At 41.4% G+C, this 16,363-nt stretch overlaps 2 protein-coding genes across 2 annotated transcripts; one reads left to right on the plus strand and one right to left on the minus strand.

The window, feature by feature from the left end:
* Nucleotides 1-504: 504 nt before the first annotated feature.
* ift74 (intraflagellar transport 74) lies at nucleotides 505-16,051 on the minus strand. The gene is made up of 20 exons (XM_051411050.1): nucleotides 15,873-16,051; nucleotides 14,853-14,986; nucleotides 14,393-14,534; nucleotides 14,192-14,240; nucleotides 13,947-14,045; nucleotides 13,516-13,576; nucleotides 12,981-13,040; nucleotides 12,573-12,634; nucleotides 5,963-6,101; nucleotides 5,446-5,508; nucleotides 4,749-4,892; nucleotides 4,567-4,607; nucleotides 3,746-3,825; nucleotides 3,312-3,365; nucleotides 2,865-2,962; nucleotides 2,587-2,713; nucleotides 2,301-2,464; nucleotides 2,079-2,204; nucleotides 1,116-1,176; nucleotides 505-975 (listed from the first exon to the last, which is right to left on the minus strand). Exons 2-20 carry the CDS (start codon nucleotides 14,979-14,981, stop codon nucleotides 860-862), a joined length of 1,815 nt encoding a protein of 604 aa, XP_051267010.1. The 5' UTR covers nucleotides 14,982-14,986; nucleotides 15,873-16,051; the 3' UTR covers nucleotides 505-859.
* On the plus strand, nucleotides 8,360-12,470 carry LOC127369563 (leucine-rich repeat-containing protein 19-like). The gene is made up of 6 exons (XM_051411051.1): nucleotides 8,360-8,575; nucleotides 8,716-8,966; nucleotides 9,195-9,306; nucleotides 9,647-9,734; nucleotides 10,851-11,051; nucleotides 11,154-12,470. The coding sequence occupies exons 1-6, from the start codon at nucleotides 8,474-8,476 to the stop codon at nucleotides 11,447-11,449; spliced, it is 1,050 nt and encodes a 349-aa protein (XP_051267011.1). The 5' UTR covers nucleotides 8,360-8,473; the 3' UTR covers nucleotides 11,450-12,470.
* Nucleotides 16,052-16,363: the final 312 nt, after the last annotated feature.

Raw genomic sequence — 16,363 nt, forward strand, 5'->3', positions numbered from 1 at the left:
TTCATTGAGGAAAACTCTGTCCATGGTTGCGTGGGTCAATTTTGAGGCTTGACCAGCTGACTTTGCAACAAGCCGATTGGCTGTTGAAACAGGCGACGAGTTCTTGTTCTAAAACCAGCCACTGGAAATCTGACAAACTGAGTTGCAGCAACGTTATCAGCCGGCAAGAGTCGAGCTGAGACGACGAGCTCACACCGCTGCAGTGTTCTGTTTGGTGTCAGTGTGAATCTTTGGTCTGAAAGCTTTTTCCTGAGTCGTGGGTGAATTAGTGATTACAGAATGACTTGAAATCATACGTTGTGTGAAATATTGCAGGTACAATGGGTTCAGACCTGCACAAGCACAAATGTTGATGGATGTGTAACTCATCCCTCCTGCCAATATGTTCCACCACTGCAGAAAACACAGCCATGTGATAATGTGAGACAACAGATTTACCTTAAATAGATTCTGTTGAGCAGCTGGCTTCCCATTGGCTAATATTTGCAATTATACAAATAGACATTCTATTGGAATTTTCACAGAACTTCTTTATTCAAATGATCAGAGCACTGCGAAGCTACGCTCACAGGAACCTACATGGAATGCAGCAGAAGCTCCTGTACATTTAAATACAAAATTCAGCAGATAAATACAAACTTTGATGGAATAGACTCATTTTGTTTCTTCAAAGACAGCGAGCTGCTACGGTCTAACCGGCAAAACACAATATTGAGGGGTAACTTTTTAAAGAAAACTAATTGCAGAATGTGTCTCGTTGTACAGAGCGCTCTCAAAAGCATCCACCTCATGATGCCATTAACTGAAAGGGCTTGTGATAACCATGTACTCAGACTGCGGCTGTCTTTCAGACGTCCTGTTAAGTCCTGTTGTTCTGCAGGGACTCTATGAGACTCTTGTTGTACTCTGACACTTGTTGGAAGACGTTCTTGGCGACTGAGTCGTAGTCACTCTCCTGAGATTTCGAGGCGATGACTGATGCTGCGGTTAAGGAAAAGATCACTGGTGTAAACCCACAGGGACAAATCACATACATCACAGAGCTGTTATCTTTAGAGGGGATGAGTGGCAACGCTCCAGGACAAAGTCATAGAGAGGTAAAGACAGAAGGATACACTCTTTCATTACGAAGTTGTTCTGCTCCAAGTGCTGCCATTTCCTCTCAAGGTTAGCCAGCTGAAACACAGGAGCAAAACACAAGATTAGTGTGGGAGGAGTAGAGCTTTAATGACACGACCCACCGGGTTCGGGCCCCCCGCTGCAGCTGTAGGTCGGGTTGGGCTTGGACAGCATTTATATATATATATATATATATATATATATTATCAATACATGCCATTGTAATTAAGGAATGAATGTGTTATTTATTCGTTTTGATTAGAATTGCACATTGTTAGCTAGTTTAGCTTGTAATGAATTATTGAAATTATTCATTTATCTATTTTATTTTAAGCGGTAATTCGGGTCGGGTTCGGGCCCAAAACTGCTTCTACCAAATCCCTTAAAGTTCACTAAAGCAAACCATTTCCCTGTGGGACTGCCACTGTTGCACTGTGACAGCCGGTGGCTTTAAAATAAGATTAATCAGGCTTATTACAACTTTTCTCCATTTTGTTTGAGATCAGGTCACACAAACAGCAGAACTTTGTCCCAGTCAGCAAAACTGCAACTGCTCAAAATGTCATTAAATCAATAAAATGTATTTAAAGAGAATCGTGCAACAAAAGAATTTATAAAGATAAGATTCTGTGACATTCCAGCCCTGGGACGACTGCAGTGCCGACACACACCAAGGACAACAAAATAATTGCCAACTATTTTGATAATTGATGAATTATTATCTGCAAAAATGGCAGAAAATACAGTTTCCAGCGTTTCTGTTTTCCTTTGGGTTTTGAACTGACAAAACGAGACATTTAAAGACACCTTTAACACTATTTTTTTACATTTTATTGACCAAATCTAAAATCAATCTAGAAAAGAATCCGCAGATGAATCAATAATGAGAATAATCAGTAGTCTCCGCCCATCTGTATAGTGATAGGGATTTTTCGAAGCATAGTGTGAAATGCTCTGACCTGAGCGTGGGTCTCGTTTTCTTGCAGTTTAGTCTTCAGAGCTTCATATTTCTGGTTCATGTCCTCCAACAGCTGTTTGAATGAGTCCCGTCGCTGAGTCAGCGACACGCGGTCCTCCTGTAGTCTCTGCACCAGAGCAACACACACCGAGTTAGCCCACAGGTTAGGACTACAAATAGATATAGAAAGCAACTTTCTCCGTTGCACTTTTGCTACCGTTACCTTTTTCTTCTCCTCCCCTGTGTGCCTCAGGGTGTCCAGGTCTCGGTAGGTGTGCAGCTCAGACTCCATGTTGCTGACGCGCTCCTTCAGGGTGCTCAGCTCACCCGTGATCTTCCCCTCCAGCTGCTGCACCTTCTCCAGGTCCTGCTGCAGACGCTGGGACTCTGGGGGGCGTTAGTGGGGGTACAGAGTGGTATGACGGTATATCCGTTTATTTAAAAAAGGCATACCTTACTGGTGTGTGTGTGTGTGTGTGTGTGTGTGTGTGTGTGTGTGTGTTACGGACCAGTTGTCAGTCCCTTGGCGGTGCTCTCTGATTGGACCACCTCCGTCTCCTTGCTGACCAGCACCTCCTGCATGTTCCTCAGCTCACTGGCCGTCACTGTGTCCACCCGACGTAGCCGCAACATGTTCTACACACACACACACACACACACACACACACACACCCACACACACACACACGCTATTTACTCCATCTTTCTTTTATCTAACATTCCTTCCTTCTTACCATTACCCCTCCCTCCCTTCCTTCCCCACTCTGCCTCTCCCCTTCCTCCTCACCCTGCTGCAGTGCTCCAGGAGGGAGACGATGTTCTCCTGGCTCTGTGACATCTTCTCCTGCTCCTGAGCTCTGGTCTCCTCAAATGACTCCAGGTACCCTGACACACAGGAATCATATTTAAACCAGTATGGGGTCACGCAGATACATTACAGCTGCTGTGTGCAGGACACCCAGCCACTGGCGACTCCTGGTGGTAGTGTCTAAAATGGCAGTACAATGTGCTTCCATATCTGTCAGCCTTCATATTCCCATTTCTTAAAGCAGCGCACCGCTGCAGATACTTGAATCTGTTGGCTATACAGCAACTGTGATAAGACTACATAGAAATGACATATACAGTCACTAGATCCCCCTCGGTTACACTAAATAATACTGTGATTTTTCATATTAACTATCATCGCCCGCTATCAGGTCTGATTCTATCAACTGTCAAATGTTCAACTTACGGTCAATTTCCTCCTCTCTCTTCTTCAGCTCCTTGTATTTCTGCTGGCACTCCCCTTACAGACAGACAGACAGAGCAACTATTCAGCAATCATACAGTTAGTAAGTTAGTAACTGAGTTCGTTTGTTGTTGATAGTTTGTGTGCAGGAGTTTGGTAACATGGTAAAGACACATTCGGCCCATTGATTGAAAGAAAATGAATCAACAACAATTTTGGTAGTCAATTATTACTTCATACAAAGGTTACAGTGTCTCTTATGTACATATTTGAGTTTGAGAGTCATGTACAATAGCAGCACCCTGACTTTTGTTTGACAGTCTCTGATACAGTGTAACTGCTGGTTTAGGACTTTCCCAATATAAGATGACACACTTTAGAGGCAATCTTTCGAAAGCGTTCACTGAGCAGAAATAATTGTGATCCTCCGGTGTTACCCTGTGCTTCCTCTGAGTCCTGCTCCAGCTGTCGGATCTCCTCTGAGATTTTTCCGGCCCTCTCCCTGATCTCTGTAAGTCTGAAAACACACAGGTAAACACACAGCACAGTTCAAAATAAGAAGCAAGTAACTGTGAGGTCACAGGGTGAATGGGGAAAAACATGGATGTGAAGAATCTCCTCTCAATGAGGCGGATCAGTTAATGAATATCAAACTCCTCTTTTTGTCTTTCAACTGGATCTGTTGTGACAGACTTTAAAAGATGATGCAGAGATGCTGCAAAATTGACTGTGGTCTTACTAGATTAGATTTGGTTTAGGGCTGCACAATATTATCAAAATAGGCAAGTGCAATATGCAAATCACAGAAGCTGCAATTCTTTGATAAAGCTACAATGTGTGACAAACAGCATTATAATGAAGCGCTGCAGTGCTGCAGAGATGTCCTGGCCTACAAGTCTTGTTCTCCAGATAAGAAAACATGTTTGGTACAGATTCCAAAAAAATGTCACATCATCAGGATTTTAATGTTTTCTTCAGTGACAATGAAAATTAGGATGCAAAAATTATTATTCCCATATTAATCATGAATTATATCACAATGGCAATAGCAGTGAAAATAATGTTACATATCATGCAGCCCTAATTTGGCTTCATTCAAGTCATTTATAGAATAAGAACCATGATTCTAGCAGTGTGTCCACTATCTGCTCGTGTGTTTTCTTCTTGGACTTCTAATTTTAGTCATTTATTTAGTAATGAATGAATCAGACCTAAACCTAATGCAGACAGAGTTTTGGTGTTTAATATGAATACATACTGTCTCTCCATGCTGGCAATTTCCTGATTGTCCTCCTTCACCTGGAAAACAAAACATTAGCAGCTTAAATTTTGTTTTAACGTTTATTTTATTTTGAAGGAATGCAGCTTACATTAGCCTAATAAAACTGTGTTGCTGTAGGTTGTCTATATCCATTCTCTTTGGCTGCTTGTGGAGCTAACCTGTTTGAATAACTTCTCTCTCTCCTCCTGGGGGGAGCCCAGGCTCTTGTGCTCGGCCTCCATGGCGTCCCGCTTCGCCTCCAGCGTCGAGCGAGTCTCATGAAGCCGGACCATTTCCTGCTTTATGTGCGAGTGGGCCAGCTCCTGCACACAGGACAGTGAAAGGTAAAACAGCTTGCACTACTGTTACTACTGCAGCTACAGGTGTTCCTGCTGCTACAGTATCTGCAGGGCTTGAAAAGTCTTAAAAGCCGTTGATTCCATTTGATTTCCTTAAATAAAGGTTTCATTTACAAAAGGCTCTTAAATATTTTTCCACCCATACATTCATCCTCTGCTGCTTATCCAGGTCCAGGTCATGTTTAATAATTGATTATTAATGATATTATTGGCAAGGATTGGACAACTACTAGGAAGTTATGACAAAAATGTAACATAAATCAATACATAAATAATAATAAATAAATAAATAAATAAATGAATAAATTGACCTTTTGCACTTGGTAAATTATTACAGGCCTTATCATCCCTACTGATTTTTATTGAGGTTGTTCCTATGTATGACCATGTAACAGGTATTAAAGTACATTCTATGTGGTATTACAAATTTCTTCAAAAGTCTTAAATGTAACTTGGTGACTTGGGCGTTCCCCCCCTCTCCCCCCCTCTCCCGGCTCCTCTTTGAAACCCAACTCACTGCTTCGTAGTCCTCCTTCCTGGTTATCAGAAGGTCCAGCTCCTCCTGGAGAACAGTTAGCTCCTGTGAAATGAAAAACAAGGAGTTTGGAGTCATTTTTTAAAGAAAATATGTCATAATTGTCAGATTACAGGTTCTCAAATGTGAATATTCTCTGGTTTCTTTAGTCCTCTATTACAGTAAACAAAATATCTTTGGGTAATGGACAAATGAGACAAATCTGAGGACATCGCCTTGGACTTGGGAGACAGTGATCAACATTTTTCACCCCATTCCTTTCATTTTATGGACCAAACAACAACTTGATCAATGGAGAAAATGATCGTCAGATGAATCGATAATGAAGATAATCGGCAGTTGCAGCCCTAGTGTAGTAACAGTGTTGAACTACAGTATGAGTAATAGTAATATGAAAGTATTATAACTGCAAACATTAGACTATATTTAACACTAATATTAAAGTAATACAAGTAAAGAGTGGTATTTTAACAACATCAGACTAAAACTACATGAATACCTGTAGCAGTTCCTCATTGGCTGTCGTCATGGTGAAATACTTTTCTTGCTTTGCAGCCGGCATTGATTGGACAACCTCGTCAGCGACCCGCCTTTCCCTCCTGATCTCTTCTTCAATGGCCCTGATAGCTTCCTCTCTCCTGCATGGCAAACACAACAAGCCTGTGAGAGTTTGTTGTTTGTGTCTTTTTTTCTGCCTTAACTAGTTAAAAGCGTGGGGAGGGGGACATGTGACAAAGATCCTGAGCCACATGCAAATGCAGGACAGATAAGACAGACAGACAGACAGACATCCAGATAAGATAACTCCATAGATAGATGGACTGGGCAAATGTACATCATGTCAATGCTTCTCTCTCCTCTCTCATCTTTCTCCTTTGCTTTCTTTACTCCGTCAGCCTCTAACTACTCTTTAAACTCTGTACGTACATCATTCTGCACAGTGAAGCTCAAACGTCACACTGTAGGAACACAAAGAAACACTGATTTTCAACTGGAGGGGGACTTTAAAGATACAAAGTGAGAAAGACACCAAGAAAGGAGGCCTGCCTTCAATCATAAATGTTTAGCTAGCTGTAACAGTACATGTCAGCCTTCAGGTTTTACAACAAGGAACAAAGGTCATATGCTGTGCTGGCTGCATCACGCTGACAGGTGAATTAAAGTTCATCTAAGTGCCCGTAGAAGTACAGGTAAGTGACTTTGGTTATTTTTCAGTGATATGGAATAGTGAGGGAATAAGATGTGTGTGTGATCACAAACATTACAGTAAGGACACTGACAGATGTTGCTGTACTGTATGCAGGTTAAAGGTTATTCAGCAGACGTATTTATGCGGCTCCATGAAAGGAACAGGTGTGCTTGTTGAATTCCAAGTTCAACAAGTTCAAAGTGTTTCTTTTTTCAAAAGATATCAGGAAAATAAAAGACACTGCAGGCATATCGGTTTAACTGATGTCACTTTAAAAGAGAACTCACTGACTCCAAGATTTCAGAAATACCGTACTCTGATCGAGGTTTACACTGAAATGCGTCAGAAGATAGCACAGTCCATTATATGAACATAAAAGACTCAAATAAGGACCAGAACTCCAGGTTCTCATTTTCTTTTGGGCAAAACAACTAACATGATGGCCATAATTAGCCACATTAAGGTTAATGGTTTGATTAATGTCCCTTCTCAGTTATCCAAGTTTACATTAGAGGTTTATAAGAGTGTGAGAAAATATTGGGTATGAGTATCGCAATATTTTTGTGGTACTTTAAAAATGGATACAGTGTTTTTGAGAATCGATAATTTATGGTGGCAGTGGTTCATTTTGTGTTTAAACCCCCAACCGCTGGACAGCAGTGTTGTAAACTGACTTTCGTTCAATTCTTGTTTTAATTCAGACTTAATTCTTACAATATCACAATAAAATGAGTCGGAACCTCTGTATGGTCAGATTCTCAACAATACGTAGCCCTAATGTTTTACACACGTTAGTGTCCAGGAGAATGTTCGGTTTACAAGATAACAGATTAGTAAAATGTCTGCTGCAGTTCTGAGTATTTCTTTAATGTATATCTACTCTAATTATTAGGGTTGCACCGATTTATCAGCTGAACATCAGTATTAGCCAATATTAGTCTTGACATCAGCCTATCAGCAAATAAGATGGCATTCACTGATGTCAGTGGTGGTTATCGGTTGTGTCAAATCATTTTTGTGCTGGCTAAATGTTGTGTTGGTTATTTCCAGCCCGGATATTAGACAAACAATCACCTCTGTTTTCCAGCACTGATACAAATTGCAGGCAAATGCTGATGTGTTCCACGCAGCAGCACGGACAGCGAGTGTCTGTTCAGCTCTGCGTCTCACATCTCAGATCAGAGGAGAAACAGACTGAGCTCCAGAAAACCATCCTAATTGTTATTTTGTAATAATCGTTTTCGGTGCATTCCTGCTTATTATTTAAATGTAAACAACGTATATGATTTGTGATAAACTGCAACCAAATTGGCTACGAATATACACACTGGAACTGGAAAGCAGAATATGTGGTGTAGTGACGCCATAAAGCCGAACTCAAGGTGATGAAGAAGGTGAACTCAACAATGTCTACCATGACATCTCTCTCTCTCTTTCACCCCAACTGGTCGAGGCAGACGACCACCCACCTAGAGCCGAAGGATCTGTCCTAGGTTTCTGCCTTTTAACAGGCAGTTTTTCCTTGCCCTTGTCGCCAAGTGCTTGCTCATGGTGGTACTGTTGGGTCTCTGTAAATAATGTTATAAAGAGTTCGGTCTAGACCTGCTCTATTTCAAAAGTGTCCTGAGATAACTTCTGTTATGAATTGGCTCTATACAAATAAAATTGAATTGAATTGAATTGAATTGAAAGTAATGAGTGACATACAGACCAGTAGAGGATAGAGCAGAACAAAGCTATTCCACTGTTTGAGCAGGTGGACTGATCTTCCCGTCATCCCAGGTAAAACAGAGGAGTCTATTTTCCATTCAGGGTAGGACAATGGAAAGGTGCCGGCACCCTCTGCTACTGCTGTGGTTTACTGCAGCCATAGCAACAAATATACTGGGAGGTAATGCTGCACTTCCAGAAGAAGACAAACTGGTGAGAAAAGTTCTATTCTTTCTATCTTATTTTTGTTCAGCTGTCTCGCAGTGAGCGAATCAGACTACTTTGTTATGTTTCTTATGCTCTGACTGTCGGTAAGTGTAAGGTTGTTGTATTTACTGTCCATTATCCATCAGCAGGTAAAGAACTGGACCAACAGCTCTCTAGGAGTCATTCCTCAGTGTAACACCAGTTGCTCTGTTACTAAACTGCTGATTGAAGGGAATTTGATCACTCTGAATAACGCTGACAGACTAGCCCTGGCTAGTTATACCACACTGGTAGAACTCCAGCTGGGGGGTAACCTGGTGACTGGTATACCAGCCAAATACTTCTCTGTGGTACCGCACCTCAGAGTGCTCTCTCTGTCCGGGAACAAAATCAGCAGGTAAATAAAGATGCTAGATTTAATTCTACATACTGATTTTAGCAAGTTTTGAACACAAATTTTGAACAAAAGTGTTGTTCATGGGTACTACTGTTACATCTGGTGAAACTTGGTGGATTGTTGCATCTCTGTACTGCTCTAGACCTTTGAGAGTTGAAATATGTGTACTACCACTACTACTGCTGCTACAATAATGACTGCATTTACTACTACTGGGTCTTACTGCAGCCTGAACCCAGAGTCTTTCTCTGGGCTTGATAATCTGACGGAGGTGGACCTATCCCACAACCTGCTGACAAGTCTCCACACACAGCTATTCAGACAGCTAAAGACTCTACAGGTAAACCCAAAATCCCTGGAGGATCCCCTAAGATATGCAAAGGTCACTGTGAACTGTCAGGCTACAACTGAACAATCTTAAGTTAATCTGAAGTTTTTCTTGTCTCTAATTCTTCCATGTTTAATGTTACAACCCAAGTACATTGGTATTACAGTTGATTACTGTCCATAGGAGAAAGAATAATGTGTCAATGTTATATCAAATGCTCATTTTAATGCGAAAGAAAAGGAACAAAACCAAGTGTAAACCTGGCTAAGCCATTATGTTTTTTTAATCAGAGATCTGCTGTGTAACCACGTTATTATTAATCCATTAACCTGACATTGTCTGGTCCCATTAGGTGCTGAACCTTCAGGAAAACCCCTGGAACTGTTCTTGCCCGCTGCTGAGCAGTATTGGAGCGCTCAAAGCAGCCGGAGTCACCATTGGTAATCATTTCCTTTCTATGTTGTTAGGCTGTCAGTTATATAGCTGACATGTGACCCTTGTGATCCAGGAGGGTTCATAATTCATAGATTGTTCAGGGTTTGTTATTTAACTGTGGGTGGGTGAAACCTATTATACTAGTCTATAATTTCATCCAAGTAGACTGACACACAAATCCATGTAATGACCAGAAGCATTTTACTTAGACATCAAGAGGACCTTTTTTACTGTACACTGCAGTTTAATGGGGGCATAAAATGTGAGTGAAAATGAAATGAAACCACTATGCTCATTTTAAAAATCGGGGACCTTTGTCAGTTAAAATCTGTAAAAACCAAGAAATGATGAGCCTTATGATATAAGATATGCACAGCTGGTCTGGTGGTCCCAAGTTGACCTCCAAAGACATATTCTTTGCAATGATCACGTGGTGCGGGCAGAGAAATGTTAACATTCCAGAACACCTGGAGAAACCTGCTGATTATCTCTACATAGGCAGATCATTCCTCGAAAAGCACGATGAACACGATGAGACCACAAGAAAGTGCAGAATTTAAAAACCATAGGCCTTCTCTCACAAAGTAAATGATAAGTAAATTGTCTAATAGAACAATGGCCAAACATCAGAGACAAGAAAACACTGAATTTGTCAAAAAAAGAAGCCTACAAGTCAATATAATTGAATTATATAAAACATTATCTAAACAGTAGTTTTACACAAACTTACAGTTAGAGTTCACTGTTTGGGTTGATTGTGCAGTATTTTATGAATATGAAACATCCATAAAATATGTAACTTAGGTGGGGGTTGGGGTCCCTTAAGGAAACAGGTTGGGAACCACTGTTCTGCGTGCTGATGACATTTAACCTACTGAAGTAACGCCCTTTTCAGACATGGAATATGTAACATTTACATGGAGAGACTGTTGGTCAGATCATTATTGTAAAAGGGTTTTTTTTTATCTCTGCCCCAGTTGCACAGCCAGGGAAACAGCTTTCATAGACGGAACTGATATGCATGAATAAATCAAATTGCCGTCAGATTAAAGTAAAGGGGTGCTTGTCTGAAAGTGGCTCATTAATTAAATTGCTTCTATATGTGATATCTGGTTGTACAGGGGGACCACAAGTCACCTGTGCTTCTCCAGAAAATCAGGTTGGAACAGATCTTTTGGAGGCTACAGCTGTGTGTTACCCATCAGCACCAGCACCGACCTTAATCACAGACCCACAAAAAACGAGAGTCAATTTCCAGCAGTCTAGGACCTCATCCACTGTGCTGCAGACCACGTTGACTAGCCAGAACCACAACAATAAAGGTAAGACAAAGAAGAGATGTGGATATTTTATTTTCTTATTTTCGTATTCTTCAACTAAAAGCTTAGCTCTCCTCTCTGTCTCCACCCTGCAACCCCAACCAGACCAGACACCTGTGCTCGGCAACTCATGGAAGTTCACAGCGTGTGTTGTAGCCTTGGCTCTGTTCACCTCCATGCTCATTGTATGTGCCATAAAGGGGCCTTCCTGGTACAAGCTCTTCCATAACTACCACCATCGGAGACTACGCCAAGAAGAGGATGGGGATGCGGTGTCCACAGTTTTCTCAGACACAGGGACACACTTGAGTCATCAGACATTCACCTTTAGGCAAGAGAACGGGCAGATGGAGGAGGAGGATGGGTATTTTGAGGATCCATACATCAAGAGGGAAGAATGACATGCAGGAGAAGAGACTTTAGCAGAACCATGATGGAGCAAACAGCAGCTGGTGAACCAATGACAGGACAAGGAGGCAGTCATCACAGCAACGTGGTACTCACTGAGGGGCGGTTGATGATATGTACAGTATACATCGCCTTAGCTAAATAAAATCATTTAGCTATTTATGTTCCAGGCACTGGTTTGTATTATCATCCTAGGGGTCAGTTAAACTTTGTCTTGACTCGGTGGCTGCAATACAAGGTCGGTATAATGTTGGTAGTTGAGTAATTGAAGCTTTTTGTACTGTTTCTACTGATTTTACAATACTCTGTAGCATCCTATCAATGCAAGAATATGAGGTAAAACGTTTCAAATTTGAGCTCTTGATCCCTGTTTCTGATCGACAAATCATGCCTAACATGTAAGTCCCTCTCACACTTTGACATACGAAGGCACAGTTTTTACACTCCGCGGATCCGTAGAGGAATGCACACAGATGGGTTGCCTCCTGCAAAATGTGCACTTGAGGTTATATATTTCAATTACAGCGATTTACAACCACCTCGTTTGCACGGCGGTAGTCTGATGACTCTGACTGCAGGGTTGACACAAGTTAAGATGTTACTACGGTCACGAAAAGCTTGCTACCTGCTGTCTCTGCACTGCACAGCAGTTCCTCAGTGACGGAGTTTATGTGAGCTCTGCAGGCAAGGGAGGAAAGGTGTGACTGAACGTTAGCTACCACACCTTCAAAGAATGTTTTCAAGCCAAAACCAGGGCTTCTTTCTTCTGCTTCATTCATTTTGTGCAATGTAACGTCTACAGTCTTTTTGAATGTACTCACCATTGTATGAACTGCAATCAAAACCAATTGCAGATTCCCATGGAAATATGTTGATTCATGCAACATACTGTAGTCTAAATTGTTGACCATGACATCATATATTGACATCAATAATTTATCCGAAAATCCTAATTTCCTTTATCAGTTGTTAATGAAACTAATTGATAAACCATTAAACGCTTATAAAATATCACATGCAGGCTTTTTTCTGAAATCTTTGCCCAGTGAACTCAAGCAATATAGCTGTGTTTGAGAGGACACCCTGTCACAACCATAACATAATATAATAACTTACTCTCTCCTCTCAGTGAAGATGCTATCAATGCTTTCAGCCTCGCTGTTATTCTGGGCTTTCACCTGGGAGGGAGGAGAGGAAGGGAAATGAAAGGAATAAGAGGTCATTCTCATTATGCAATGGGGAACAGTCTGTCCAACCTTCTTAGACTCACTAAAACACACGACAATCTATCAGCTTTAAGCTACACGCTTCTGTCCAACTGCAGTGGTTCAGACCGATCAGCGTCCTTAGATAAAACTACTGACAGCTACAAGCGTGGTTTTTAATGCTAAGTAACGCAACAATGGCTGATTTCTAAAGAGGTTAGCGTAGATGCTGCTAGCATCAGTTACATCAGAACTGGAGAGTATCTCTTTATTGAATGAAAAGCAATGAACTTATGCAGGTGATACATGGTGCACTTACAATGTTGTAGTCGTTGATCATTTCCTCCATCTCTGTGTTGGTGTTGAGCTTGTCCACCAGCTGGAAATACAAATTTAGGAATTTACACAACAATTAAGCTACATATCAGTAGGACTCATCAAGTGTTTAATAAGGGCAGAACAGTCCAGTGTATACCATTGAAACACCCTGTGTTACACCGGACACTGAAGTACACTGCTAATATTCAAATGATGTTTAGTTTAACAGCTAGTTAGCTAGCTGTTTGCATTTTCTATTCTTACACTCACTATGAGTCATTATGGATAGGGATGTCACAAGAACACATACTTTGATACCAATACAATGCCAAAATTCTGAAAACTGGATGGTACTCGTTTTTCTACAGTACTGCATCCCTTATTATAGATAACTTAAGCTTATACTCCATAAAGTGTCAAATAGTGTAATAATATTAGTTCAGTTTGTTGCTGGTTTGTAATGTCGAGGATGTAGGAACCAAGAATTACTTTTTTCAGTGGCTACACACTAAAAACAATTAGAACTTCAACTTTACCATGTTGTAGTCAGCCAGCTGGCCTTGCAGATCCTTAATCTCTACAGCTAGGCCTTCGGCTCTGAATGGGAAAGAAACCAAAAAAGGCTGGTGATTTTTATTTATTTTTTCACACTGTTTTATTCCTGTTTATAATATGAATTAATTGTATAACAAGAGCCATCGTGTTCGTATGCACAAATGTGTGATGGTAGACTGGTGGACTCATTTTAATAGCATGGCAGGGTTTTTTTCTTTTAGGTTAGCTTAGAATTTCTAGCTGCATTCCACAAACATTTGCCTTTTTTCCTTCTCAATAAGTGTTTTTTCTTATATTTCTGAATATTTGAAGGCTGTGAGATGCAGTAGGCCTAAATTCAATTGGAGAACATGATCTGTTTGTCATTACAAGATGCACAGTGTCTGCACTAACAGCTAAAAACACCACTCACCTCTTCTCATAGGAGAGATAGACTGAGTTCTCCTGGTTGTAGTTGTCAATCTCTTTGTGCAGTTTGCTGGTCTCTGTGGTTAACTCGTTGATCTTACCCCTAACAACACAACAACACAAACATTCTCTTTTAAATGGTAAAATGGATCAGTGTGTATGAACAGGCCTTCAAGAAAGGGCTGTCCTGCTGGGAACACCGGCTGCATAGTGAGCCATAGCAGTAGGACTAATAGCAGCATGTGTTACCTAAGAAGGCCCAAGTAGTAGGACTTATCCAGAATCTGTCTCTGAGGTCCTTTTGCGGATGGAAGAAAGAGAGAAAGAGAGAGCCTGGTGAGACTTATGATGATGTTCAGGAATGTCTGTTTTAACATGGCTCACTGTTTCTGCCACAATATTAAACCAAACAGATACAAACCTATGCAAACAGAGTCACATCAAACTTACCTTTCATGCCAGTCTTCATCCCGCTGAGCCCCTGCTGGGTCACAGGCCTGTCAGTCACTTTGATTGGAGCCGACAGGACTCCAGGGGTGGCGATGGGGATGCCGCCCCTCATACCAGGATGACCACTTGTACCTGGAACCATCTGGATTGAGAACAGGAGAATGAAAACTCTGTGAGACCAGTCAACGAGACAGTCCCATATGCTGACTGTGTAATGAACGGCTGCCACAGTAGAATATTTGCTAATAACATGCAAATCACAAAAGCAAGCATAAATCTTCCTTGCTCTAAAAGTTGTTTGTTTGAGAGTTACAGTTGCCAACAGGTAAACAAAACCCAAGTCAGTTACAAGGAGGGAGATGCATCAGATGCTCTCAGGAGAGGGCACTGAAACATAATGATCACAGGAAGAGCACTTGGATCTCAAAACTAAACTGCATCCAAGCAGCAGCTGACTTACCCCAGTTGCAACACGAATAGCTGTAGGAGGAGGTCTGACGGCCGTCGGGGGTCTTCCAGCGCCAGGGAGCCCAGTTCCACTGCGGCTCAATGGGCGGCCCATGCCGGAGGGGGGCCTCTGGCTCGCCATGAGGCCTGAAACCACCGACGACGAGTTATCAGTAAAAACAAGTAATAACAAGCACAACAATAACAAGAAAGAAATCAAACATTTGGAGCTGATGGGTGGAAACAAATCGTGTTTAAGAAAACATGATTGTTTGGTGCAGACCAGAAGAAATGTCACATCATCGTGATTTTAATTGTTTGTGCTGCAAAGATTATCATTCCCACAGTAGTCGTGAATCACATTGCATTATGTGTTTTACCATATCGTGCTGCCCCACAGGGGCCCTTCGTAGCACTGTGTACTTTAATGTAGAATGAAGAACATAATGAACGGTGTCAAACTGTAACTGACTGTGTTGTTGTCAAACAAATCACATATAATAAGAAAAGTGCCAATGCTGACAAGAAAAGTAGAAGAGTCTTGTGCCTTTCACACAGAACACATTTTTGAATCTGAAGACATTCTTCTACTAACTTAACTAGCCCTATGATCTATGATATGGGACTATTGCTTTCTGCACTCACCCGAGGAGTGCCACCCCTTTCACAACTCTTTGACTTTTTTTAACGACAGCTTTTTAAATTCATTCATTGGTGCCTGATGCAGGGCTGGAGAAGTTACAGACAGTCCCTTCATGTGGACGATCAGCACGCAGTAACGTTATCTGTGCCGGGAAAACGTCAAATAAAAGCTACACTCATTTTAGCTAAAGCATTAAAGGTGACAATAAGTGCCCGTTAAAAAAATATCCACTAATTTGTCGGTCGTAGCATTTGTAGCACGTCAGCCATTGAACGCTAGTTTACCAAACGCCTTTACCCTTACCATTAGCCAATTAGCCAGCGTTAAGATAACTTTAGCGTTAGCTCGTTTCCACGGAATAGCACGGATAAGATAATAAAGGTTTCGTACCTTAGACTGAACACTTTCTGGCCGTCCAACCGAAGCAGGTGTTTCGCTAGCTAACACAGTTTGGCTGAGAGGAAAATGTCTCCAGAACTGTCGCGTTACTAAAAACTAAAACGCTCCAAGAAAATCACCAACTATGATGTTGACGTTACCCCCGCGTTACCCCAGTAACCGTCTTCTTCTTCTTCTCCTGAAAATGAGGCAGAATCATAGTTGAAGAGTGTGCTACTGCCCCTCACCGTCCAACAGCGGAAATACATGCAGACCACATTCAGTAGGTCATGAAGACCACCGTTGTTCCTCACATTGCCCTTTCTATCATTTAATAAACTGACGACCCCTGACCCAGTCACATATTTTATGGATATTTCATATTATATTCAAATGAAATGAACCCAAACAGTAACCTCTGTAACTGCAGGAGGTTTGTGTAAAACCAGTGATTTGGATGAATTTTGAGCAGATTATTTCCTGTTTCTGGAACTGTTTATAGA

This window comes from Dicentrarchus labrax, unplaced genomic scaffold (assembly GCF_905237075.1).
Source record: "Dicentrarchus labrax unplaced genomic scaffold, dlabrax2021, whole genome shotgun sequence".
NCBI lineage: Eukaryota > Metazoa > Chordata > Actinopteri > Moronidae > Dicentrarchus > Dicentrarchus labrax.